Raw genomic sequence first — 12640 nt, forward strand, 5'->3', positions numbered from 1 at the left:
ACGCGTAGGTTACAAGTTTCGTCAGGAACATTCAAATATCACAAATGTTAAAAACATTAAACATTTAAAAAGTTAAAGTGCAATGCACATTATATGCTTCAGGAACTTCTTCAAGAACAAATATTTCACAAATGTAAATTTTCACATCCTTGTCATCTCATCTTTGGTTTTGTCAATCTATGAGAGAGAGAAGGAGGGTTAAGTAGCATCACTTTTGTGGACCCTGGTAGTCACATTGCACAGGGATCAACAATTTCAGTCAATAAAAAGTAAACAGTTGTATATGGAATAAAAACTAAACACCAACACAGTTCTATAGAGTCAATAAACAATAAACACCAACATAGTTGCATGGATGAAATCAACACTAAACACCTACAACACAGTTGTATCAGTTCCCTGTATATGACCTACAACACAGGCTGGTTGGAGCAGTGGATCATTTGTTACATTAAAACGATGTTTAGGAACATCAGCATGTAACAAACTAGGCTATTTCCATTTCATTGTTACTGTAATTTCATTGTCTTTGCTATTGTCATTTCATTCTCATTTGTCACTTCCATTTTCTTTTCGTTCCTTTATTTCCCCATTTTATTTATCATTTCATTTTCCTTACTCATTGCATTGTGACCAATGACCATCTAATCATTGTGACCAGACTCATGGTAAACTGCAGGCATTTCTTTAACACCAGGGGCCTCATTTATAGAATCTGGATAAAATGTGATCTTACCCTTGGCGTACGTGGAAAACCATGTCAAAATAGTGAATCATAGAATTTCAACGTGAGTCAATTTGACAGTGGAAACGATCGTAGCTCTACGTCAGGTCTTGACTTGACGTACGCACATTACCTTCTAGTTATGCAAAGTTATTACAGGCATGTGAGCCGCACTCGAACACGTTAATGCCTACTTAACTGTAATTCATGCGAAGTGAAAGTGGCTCGTAATAAAATTAACAATGTTGTTATTGTCGTGTATTCTTATTGATTATGAATCAAAGAACCGTTAGTTTAAGACAATTTAATTAGTTACAGGCAGATTCATACATTACATGCGTTCTCCATGGACATCAGGGTGGGAAGAGGGCGCTCTCTGTCCCTCTCTGCCCGTTCCCCTCCAGAGGGGAGGGGCCAGCGTGCATGTGTGTCCCTGCCCAACCCCCAAAGGTCCCTGCTGGTCATCTGTGTCCCTGCATGCCCTGACATGTGTGTGTGTCTAAAACATACCACATATTCATACATAGATCATACATACTACAGAAATATACTACACATCCCCCCTCGGACCACCCAGAGGGTGTTCCGAAACTAAACTACCATAAAACAAAAACAAAAACACAAAACCCCACAAAACATCCCAAAATTTTTTTTTTTTTTTTTTTTTAAAATAAAATTAAAAATTAAAAAATAAACAACAACAGACAGAAAAACTACACCAACACACAACACAAGAAGCACAATAACACAGACCAACCCAGGACCAGTATTAGGAACCAAAGATATCATAAACAAAAAATAGAAAACAACCAATAATAAAAAGAATTTTGAAAATAACAATCACAATTAAACTAAACACAGTTTATCATGCACAAATCAATACAGAAACTTCCAACGACCGATGTTTTCTTTGTCCTTGAAGCGTCGGGGTCAGAGGTTACTAGCACTTGTACCCAGTTGGAGAACAGCCTTTACCGCTGTCTCAGATTGATAACACTTTCATAGTCAGCAGCTTCCATTTTCGTTGCGCTAGGAACAGAACCTCTTTCCTATCTTTGCATAACCACTACATCACTTCTCAACTGACATCAATCCCATACGATATAGAAATAAACAAACAATACACAAATAATGACATTCAGTTATCATAACACATAATTCCCCAACAGTAAGCACAGGACAAAGGGAATGCATTAATGCATAGATCTTCACCTCAGGTGAGGACTAGTCTTCTGAAAAGTTCATTAACGTGGACTGAGTGACTGATTTTCCAAAAACAGTCAATGAGGCCCTGCCTCCTAAGAAAGTCAAAAATCATGTCTGCTATAATAGGTGCTCCTATCTTGGCAAAATAAGTTTCCCATGCCCCTAAGACCGTTTCCAGCCATGCTATCATCTGCTGTCCATTCCCGTCGTTCCCTTTGATCTGCTGCTTCACTACCCTATTCATAGTCTTTAATCTTTTCCTAACTGGTCGTCGTCCGTCAGTGTCATTGAGGTTAAGGCAGCCGCCTGGTCCCCTCCCACGCTGATCAAGGTCTGGGGAGTCGCCCTCAGCATCATCTGAAGCATGGTGCAGGCACTCGCCAGCATCCCCAGTAGCACAGGTGTCCAGGCTTTGGACACTCCCAGGCTGGACCTCCAGACTGTCAACCCTCTCTGCTTCGTTAGTTTCTGGTTTATTGGCATCTGGACAGCTTTCCACTGTCCCCTCGGTTTCAGGCACTGCCGGTAATGTCACTGGCTGTAACACTGGCATTGCCACTGGCTCTGGCAACACCACAGCATCTCCTCGTAGCTCCTCCTTCTCAGGTTCTCTGGGGACCTCGGCACCTGTTGGCACAACATCCTGCCTACTCTGTACATCCACCCCCCTGTCCACCACCCGTGGCCCTATTGGGGTAGGGATATGCCCAGACACCACTGGTGTACCCACTCTGATGTTGTTTCTCCAACAGACCCCACATTGACCTAAAGCATGGTCAATCTGTTCCATCAAATATGGACTCCAAAACCCATATTTCTTGGTGATCTTGCGTCTCACCTCCCCCCTAGCCACATGTGCTAATCCATGAGCTTCCTGTATTAACATGCCTAATAAATCTGAGGGTGCTACAACCAACCCCTCATGATTCCTCCATAGACCTGTGTCATCCTGACTTGCCCCCCTTGCTAGCCAAACGCTCTTGTCTAACGTAGTTACTCTACTCTGTAACATCAATAAATCCTCAAGTGTGACCATGCCCTGTAATTGCTTTTCATGTGTGACCAGAAGACCTTTACCTGCCTTGTCTGCTCCTGTAATGGCTTTGGCTGCATCTTCTGCAGCCCTGTTACCTTGTGTGACATGTGATGAGTCAGACCTGTGTGTGGCACACTTCACTATAGCTAATTCCTTTGGCTTCATCATGGCTTGTAACAGCTTCATGATCTGTGCGTGATGCTGTATAGGCGTACCATCAGTTCTCTTAAAACCCCGCCCCCTCCATACAGCTCCATTAAAATGACAAACATTATGTGCATAGGCAGAGTCGGTGTACACTGTCACTCTCCGTCCGGTTCCCAAGTTGCATGCTTCTGTGAGGGCAATCAACTCAGCCAACTGAGCCGAGCAAGGCTGAGGAACTGCCTCAGCCTGTTCTACAATAAACTTTGAATTCTGTGCTTTAACTAAGGAATACCCAGCGCACAACGTTTCTCCTACCCCGTAACAAGACCCATCAACCCAATATTCTATATCAGCTCCCTTTAAAGGCAAAGCTTGTAGGTCTGTTCTATGCTTAATCACTCTGGCTGTCGATGGAATCTGAACACCGGATGGCATCGTCACCTGACAGTCAGGTGTGCATTTTACTGTACAGTTCAATTGGCATAGAGCATCTCTCCCTAGCAGCCCTGTTGGCGTGTGTTCTGACACAAGTGTTGACAGAGTTGCTCTCTGTCCCTTGTACTCTAAGTCTACAAGCTCAGTTGTAGGAATCAGCTGTTTAATTCCCTCAAATCCGATTGTCTTCACATATTCTCTAGACATAGGGAGGTGCGTGGCGCCTTCAGGCTTCTGTGTCACCACCAGCTGGCACCTCCCACTCGGATCTTCCGGGCACCCCTATAGGCCAGCTGCTGGGCCTCCGTAAGGGTTCATCACTCCTGGAGCAGGTGTAGTAGGGGGCCAATATCCTCCTCCTTGGCTCCCCCCTGCGCCCCCCTGGGGCCTGTTGCAGCAGGCACAGGCTAGATGTCCATTCTGGTCGCATTGGCATGGTTCTAGCATCTCCTTCCCTGCTGCTGTCCATCCCCCTGGTGGTGGTCCTTGGCCAGGCTGTGTGTACATCTGGTATGGAACCGCTTGCACCCCTGGTGGCCCTTGTGGGTATGGATACCCCCCTTGTGGCCCCTGTGGGTAGGACTGGTAAGTAGCAGGATACCCCCCTTGTGGCCCCTGTGAGTAGGACTGGTAAGTAGCAGTCTGCACTCCAGGTGGCTGTTGCTGTGGGGCTAAAGCCTGCACTCCCTCTATGTTCCTCTCGCTTTCAGTCAATTGCAAATGAGTCAATATTCTGAGGGATTCTTCGTCTCGTGCCTTCTGTATCTGAATGTTCTTTCGTTATAATTCAACTTGATGAGCTACGTGGTCTATATAAACAGCTTTGTTCATGTGTCGTAGCCCCACCACTTCTGCTAGCTTATCCTTAACTGGGGTAGGAAGCCCTTCTTGTATTTTTTCCCTGATTATGGATTTTTCTAAGGGGTTATCTTCAGCGTCTTTCCCTGTCACACTTCTCCATTGAGAGTGCATACGGGCAATATAACCCCTGGGATTCTCATCCCCCCCCAGTGGCTTCACAATGATATTGTCTGGGTGAATGTGAGTAGGGTAGATCTCCCTGATTGCTTTCCACAGTTTGCCTCTGTTTGCTGCGAAAAGCTCTGGATCATAAACTGATGTATTGATATATCTATGAAGTCCTGCCTTCATCAATATTTCCTGCATTGTATCCAATCCTGCAATAAAAGCTAAGAGTCTTTTCAGGTCTCCCATCGCGACCTGCGTTCCTGTCAGTATCACGTCGACCTCTCGCGTCCACGAATGTCCTCCCTCTTGAAGAACTGGGAGTTTCTCGATCACTTCAGACAAATCTGTATGATGCCACGGATGATATTCCATCTTGTTACCCCGAATCAGCACTGGACAGTTCTTTAATGTATTTGATGACATTCGGTGACAATCTCCCTCTTTCTCCGGGCGTCTTCTCCCACCTTTCCTTTCGGCTGTGGCTATCATCTTCCTGACCTGCGTGTTGTAGCCTCCATCTGCATTGTCGTCATCACTTGAGTCTGCACTGCCATCTTCGCTGTCATCTTCCTCGTCACTCCTGTCGTCCCCTTTTCCCCTTGGCTCCTTCTTCTTCTTCTGGGAATGATCCTCCAGTGCCTTAGCATATGGAGGGGGACTGGAGGCAGGACACTGAGCTATTTTCTGTCCCTCTACCTTAAATAGATCTAAAATAGCTAACTCTAACTTGCGTTTCTCTGATCTAATCTTTCCTCTTTGATGTGCTTTGTGCCCATTGATAAGTATTTCCAATGTTGCAATTAATTGTAAATTAATGCTGCCCTCTTTCGGCCACGGCTGTTCAATGTATGCCCAACGGCTATTCCATTTCGTTGACATTTTGCTAATTTCCCTAACAAGAGGATTCATTTTTTCCACTATAGCCATAGGGGATAACGTAGCCAACATTCCACGATGTTCACTAATATCTTTTAACAGCTTCGTGGAATTCGACCCCATTCTACTTGTTCAATATGCTGACAATATTCTATATTAGATAAGGTGTACGCTTCTTACAACCCACCTTATTTTGTCTTGTTTGCTAAACAAATGCTAGTCCAATATAACTGTATTAACCATCCCCACAAAAACCCTGCAACTTCAGAATAACAGACTTGCCTCTTGTGTATGTCAGTGCAGTATTAACTTAAATCTAATAGCTGTGTAAGTACTTTATACTTAAATGTGTTTCCTAATTGTTTATGAATGTGTCACTTAATTACTCATTCAATACTAATTACAGTTCTGGTCAACACAATTATTAAATCACAAAAGCTGGTCACACCTAAGTATTCACTGATCCACAAAAACCCTTTTACTGCTCAACTATCAAATATGTACTATTCTGCTATTCCTTAATCAAACACTGTGGAAATGACCTAACTAAAATAAAAGATGTAAATTACAAATATTAATCACAACCTGTAAAGAAATCGACTTGTCATTGGGAAGGAATAAAATGATTAATTATTCATTACAATCTGTAAGGAAATCGACTTGTTATTTGAAAGGAACAAAATGATCAATTATCAATTACAATCTGTAAGGAATCAATCAATTGTTTTGGGAAACAGAAAATGAATGATCTGAATAATTAATTCAACTGATAAGTAATTAATTAAATTAATTAAAGTAATTTAATATAGAACAATCATTTAACCATCTATTTATTAATGTATCGGACTGTTTCATCGACCTCAGCTGTATCTCCCTGAGGATTTAGTGTTTTAAAATGTATTGTCGTATTTCGTCCAGCAGGCGGCGCCAAGTAACCGACTTGCGTATCGATTGCGCATGCGCCAGCGCCTCCGTGTAAAAATGGAGTAGGGGAAGGAGGGGCTAGTCTTTGTCCTTCTGGGGGAAAAACCCGCTGTGGACTCCCAGATCAATCTTTACAACATAACATTGCTTAAACTTTAAACTACTTTAAAATACCCCAATGATCAATTCACTATCTTCCTATCTTTGAATCACTACAATGTATTCACGTTTCCCACACAGAGATGGCCTCTGTGTGTGTCCTTCCCCAAGGACAAAGAAAAATGGCGTCTAAGAATGGACTCTCTGACACACTGCAAATGGCGTCTAAGAATGGACTCTCTGACACACTGCAAATGGCGTCTAAGAATGGACTCTCTGACACACTGCAAATGGCGTCTAAATGCAAATGGCGTCTAAACTCCGCCGACAGTACACTGCAACACAATGGCGTCCTTCCAAACAGACAAAAGAGCCTCACATGTTCTTCACTGCTACAATATAAAACAGACTACCGAGTCCACCCACACTCCAACACATAAACACAACCTCACCGAATTTTACACAAACACACACGATATTCCAATACCGTACAAACAAACCACATACCATCAAACACTATATTTTACAAAAAACGGGCTTCCAAGTCCGGCTCTCACCACCCACCCATCAAAGATTATGAAACTTCTATTCCAACAAGATTACCGTTACACAGATTCTTTTGACTATAACTTATCTGAGATTTACAGCCTATTTTAAACACACCAATCGACTAGAGAGAGATTTCTGCAGAAAATCTACCTTCTTCGTCGAATTGAAGAGTCCGCACAATACTGTAAATTAAGTTATATTAACTCCTGGCTAGCTCGCCATTTACTGTCGTGTATTCTTATTGATTATGAATCAAAGAACCGTTAGTTTAAGACAATTTAATTAGTTACAGGCAGATTCATACATTACATGCGTTCTCCATGGACATCAGGGTGGGAAGAGGGCGCTCTCTGTCCCTCTCTGCCCGTTCCCCTCCAGAGGGGAGGGGCCAGCGTGCATGTGTGTCCCTGCCCAACCCCCAAAGGTCCCTGCTGGTCATCTGTGTCCCTGCATGCCCTGACATGTGTGTGTGTCTAAAACATACCACATATTCATACATAGATCATACATACTACAGAAATATACTACATTATCAGCCGAGAAAATTAGTTTAATTCAAGATTTAAAGGGAACTGATGTTTATGATTGTATTTCAGTCTTCCTTTATATGCCATTAGGCTATTGTATGGTGTAATCATTCTAAATTGAGGCGTGATAAAGGCAGTCGGGTATATCCCAGCCCTCCTTCAGCCGCATCCTGCCTGATGTGATCGGGGGAATTTGGGGGCGAGCGTTTGCGCGTCTATTTCTGATAAGACAGTCGATCTCCTCCTCAGTAAAGTTTATCTTCTTTAGTTTGTCTACCATCGTGTGAACTCGTCAAAGGTGCTGCTCAACACCTCAATCAAGCCTATTTATAGCACTTGGCTTAATTCAGCTGCTATAATTGAGCCGCTATCACAGGGCATAAATACAAAGCTCATTCACCTGCGTTCAATTTCAAGTATATTTGTTATTTATAGACGGAAGTACGTACGACAGACGTACGCAATTTTAAACAAGCACAGCCCGTTTTATAAATAATGCTTACCTCCATTTAGAAAAATGTGCTTACGTGCAAGTTAAAGATGACGTTCAAGTACATTTTTATAAATGAGCCCCCAGGCATTTCTGAACTTTACCCAGTCTTGGCAAGTCAGCTTTGAGACGCGAGAAGCATTCTGGTGGCCTAACTTACATACAAACTTAAGTTCAAGATATTACAGAAAAGGTCATTCCTAATCCTACTAACATGACAGTTTCAAATACACCAGAGAAAGATATAGCCTACTGCATGTTACCTATAGTTTTTTACCTTTCCTTTTTCCTGGCAAGATAGTCGGCTCTTGCTGCAGGGTCTGCGTTGACCCGCTGCCTGTATCGAGCAGTCTTCTGTTTGCTTGTTTGTGGTGCCATCTAGAAAATAGGTTAAACTAGTTAAACATAACTAATACATCTACAATTACCTAAATGGAATGTCATGCTATACAATTTTTTACATTTCTTTCATAAGATTGCACAATAATCAAAAAGAAACGTTAATTCCTAAATAGGAATGGAAAATGACTGAAATTTAGACAAATATGTGTTAAAGTATACAAAGAGTTATGCTAAAACAAAGAACTGTATGTACAGTATATAAATCATTAATACAATATAAATATACAGAAACTACAAATACAGGACGTATATCTATCATGTAAGACACTCAGCAGTGGTCGCCCCACATGATACTAGGTCACCCCAGATGATGTTTTCAAGTTCAGTCAAATATTACAGGCTAACAGTTAGCTACAGAAACCAAACTAGCTACTTCTTACCACATGTCACTATCAAATTTATCATCAAAATATAGATTTACAGATACAACGTATTATTCACAGTTTTGTGGGGGTCGTCCCACATGATATCCAAAAGTGGCAAGTACATGACAGCAGTTAAAAAAGAGATTTATTTGCAAATATGAGAGAGACTTACTAACCTGCCAGTTGTTTCTCTGGGTCCCTCACATGTGACTGGCGGATGCAACATCTGTCCTTGAGGTGGTTTCAAAATAAAAGTCCCACAATTGTGTTTTCTTGATGGTCGCCCGAGATGATATTTCATAAAATTAACATATTCGGACAACATTCGTTTGTATTTTATGATGGAAATATAAGTGCAAATGCTTAATAATTTTGTCAATTAATGTAAAACATGTTTGAAATTATGCCAAATAGAGCAAGGGATATATTTAAATCGATTTAAAATGATTTTAAACCGGTTGTCTAAATAGAAGTCAAGGCTGGACGGTCGCCCCACATGATGTTTTGACACTTCAGATAGCAGAAAAATTACCAATAACTAAAATGTTTGGAGAAGTTAGAGTGGTTATGTATATGGGGAAGGTATTAGACATACATGTTATCTTTCAATGTATTTTAATGTTTTTTTTAAGGTAAAAAATTCAGTTGAACAGAAAAAGTAGGCGTCACGTCATTGACCCTTTTATATGGTTTCAGATGAAAAGGTTTTTACTCTAGGCTATTTTATTTAAGGCTATCCCCTATCTGAGAAAAGGCATAGGCGTATGCGCATTGCAAGTTCATTTAAATCCTATGTTAGAAAGGTTCCAATATTGAACGTGCCACTCTGCTGGCCCACGACTCACAAATGGACTCCGCTGAACGTTTGATGGAGCGCCTGCTCTCTTCCATGAGACAACAGATCTCAGCCAGTCCCAAGACCAAGACCACCAACAGGGCAATCCAGACAGACTTGCTCGGCAGCACAACCAACCAATCAGACATGGCTTCCGTAACTCCCCCTCCTCCCCCTCCACTTCCTGCTGCTACCCCAAACCCTCCTCCTCCCCCACCCCCACCCCTGCCAGGCACCACTTATGGTGCATCACTTCTGGCACACTTTTGGTGCGCCACCCCTGGTGCACCCCCACCACTTCCTCCTTTACCTGGGATGCCACCTCCTCCTCCACCACCTCTACCAGGGATGGGGCAGGGAGGTCCACCTCCTCCCCCTCCCCTGCCTGGTATGGGCCCCCCACCTCCCCCTCCCCTGCCTGGTATGGGCCCCCTACCTCCCCCTCCCCTGCCTGGTATGGGCCCCCCTCCCTCACCACCCCCTCCCCCAGGTATTGGAGGAGGTATTATTGTGCCCCAGAACGTGCAGTTCTTGGGGGCATCCTACTACGCTCCTCTCCCCAAGGCCAGCCGCTGTCCCACACTGCGCATGAAGAAGCTCAACTGGCAGAAGCTGCCCTCCAGAGTGGTGTCTGAAAGCCAATCCATGTGGTCGTCAGTGCAGTCTGATTCCCTGGAACCTGACTACTCCAGCATTGAGGAGCTCTTCTGTCTGCCAGTGACTGACCCAAAGGCCAAAAGTACCAACACTACGGTCAAACGAGAGCCCAAAGAGATATCCTTCATTGATGCCAAGAAAAATCTAAATTTGAACATATTCTTGAAGCAGTTCAGATGCTCACATAAAGACTTTGTAGCTATGATCCAAAATGGGGACCGTTCCAAGTTTGACGTCGAGGTGCTGAAACAGATGCAGACGTTACTGCCGGAGAAACATGAGATTGAGAACCTCAAGTCATACCAAGGGGAGATAGAGAAGCTGGCCGGTGTGGATCGGTTCTACCTCGAGCTCCTATCAGTTTCATGCTACACCATGAGGATCGAGTGCATGCTTCTCTGTGAGGAGACCGCTTCTGTGTTAAAGATGCTGCAACCCAAAGCTGAGCTGCTGGACGCAGCCTGTGAGAGTTTGATGGAGAGCACTCGCCTTCCAAGTTTCTGCAAGCTCATACTTGACATTGGAAACTTCCTCAACTATGGGAGTCACACAGGCAATGCAGATGGCTTCAAGATCAGCACCTTGCTGAAGCTCACAGAAACCAAAGCCAACAAGTCCCGTATCACATTGCTCCATCACATCCTGGAGGAGGCGGAGAAAACCCATGCTGACTTGCTGAACCTTCCGGATGATCTAGAGATCTGTGAAAAGGCTGCTGGAATAAATGTGGATTCTATTCAGGCGGAGTCGAGCTCACTGGTCAAACGGTTGAAGGGTTCTGAGAAAAAAGTGTCCTCTTCTTCTCAGGAGGATATCAAGCAGCAGTATCTCACTGCTATGAAGGGGAACCTGGAGGCCTGCGAGGAGCTGCAGGAGCTCTTTGCCTCCATCGAAAAGAAGAAGGAAGAGCTAGCAGAGTATCTGTGTGAGGACACGTCCCGCCTCTCACTAGAGGAGCTGTTCAACACCATCAAGACCTTCAGAGGACTCTTCCTTAAAGCAATCAAGGACAACCAGACCTGGAGAGAGCAGGCCATCAAGGCAGAGAAGAGGAAGAAACAGCAAGAGGAGGATGACGCCAAGAGACCGAGGGGGGAGAACGGAAACATAATTCGTAAAGCCCCCCCAGTTCAGGAGGAGGGCTGCATCATAGACCACCTGTTGGCTGACATCAAGAAGGGCTATGCACTAAGGAAGACCACCAGGGCCCAGGCAGACAGGGGCAGCCTGCCCTCTAATGACAAGAAAAGGGATAGCACCCAGCCTGAACATGCCAAGCTTGAGCGATCATCAGCCGTAGATACCCAAGATTGCATAGAAGTGGACAAGGTGGCATCAACCATTCAGCAAGGATCGCAGGACAGACTGCCACACACAGGGGAGTCCACATCAGGCCTTCCAACAGGACTCAAACTGGATTCATCAGAGACCATCGCCCCCCTCAATCCTGGATTGGATCCCCTGCTCAAGGAGGGGGGAGGCTCTTCCTGGATCTAGAGAGAAAAGCCACAGACCCCACCAGGTTCACCAACAGAGGAGGGGCCCTCCTCAAAGAGGAGAGACAGAGGTCAGAGTTGCACAAAAGCCTGCCCAAGCTTGAGAAGAAGCTGAAAGCCCAGATAGACGTGTGGGAGCAGGAGCAGGGGCGGGACTTCCTGGTCAACGGACAGCAGTTCCTGCAGTTTGTGGAGGAGCAGTGGGAGACGCACCGCGTAGAGAAGGAGCAGGAGAAACTGGAGAGACAATTGAAGAAAAGCAAGCAGACAGAAATGGATATGCTCTATGGAACGTCCGTCAGAACACCAACTAAAAGGAGGTTCCTTGGCACTGTGACCCCCAGTGCCTTGTGATCCTGCCAAACAGAGAGCATTGTCAACACAGATCCCACACCTCTCAAAATGCAGTTTAACAGAAGCCAGTAAAGCTTTAGATCAGCAGGAAAGTCCAAATGTCCTACCTCATCACAATGAAAATGATGTGAATTACTATCAGACAACTGGACTGTAAACGGCAGAAACAACACAGACCCCCAGTAATCAGTGGATGTGATGTGTAATTGTTAATTCCTTATGGCCGTTTAGAGCTTCTGTGTTTCGCCCTCTGTTTTTACTGTCCTTCCGAGTAGGTAAACATGTTTTGTTGTTCTGCTTTTAGCTTTTTTAGTATCCGTATTTCACATAACGTTAAAGGCCTAATGTTATTGGTGTCAGCATTGGGGTCCGTTCAGTTTCATTCAGTTTAGGCAGTTCACTGAGGTTCCGGTTCTTAAATGTTCCTCATTGAAAAGGATGGGGGACATTTGGAATTGGAGTTGCAGTTTACTTCCTGAATTGATTAATTGTAATTGAGTTGACCCCAACCCTGATTGGTGTGAACCTCATGAAGAAAGGATGCTGCAG

The 12640-nt window shown here is 44.1% G+C and overlaps 1 protein-coding gene across 1 annotated transcript; it reads left to right on the plus strand.

Moving 5' to 3' along the window:
• Positions 1-9596: 9596 nt before the first annotated feature.
• Positions 9597-12091, plus strand: LOC308171300 (inverted formin-2-like; the record flags this gene model as incomplete). Its single annotated transcript, XM_080546133.1, has 2 exons — positions 9597-11496; positions 11712-12091. 2 exons carry the CDS (start codon positions 9597-9599, stop codon positions 12089-12091), a joined length of 2280 nt encoding a protein of 759 aa, XP_080402259.1.
• Between the last annotated feature and the right edge of the window lie 549 nt (positions 12092-12640).

This window comes from Nansenia antarctica (assembly GCF_963989245.1).
Source record: "Nansenia antarctica genome assembly, chromosome: 15".
Taxonomy (NCBI): Eukaryota; Metazoa; Chordata; class Actinopteri; order Argentiniformes; family Microstomatidae; genus Nansenia; species Nansenia antarctica.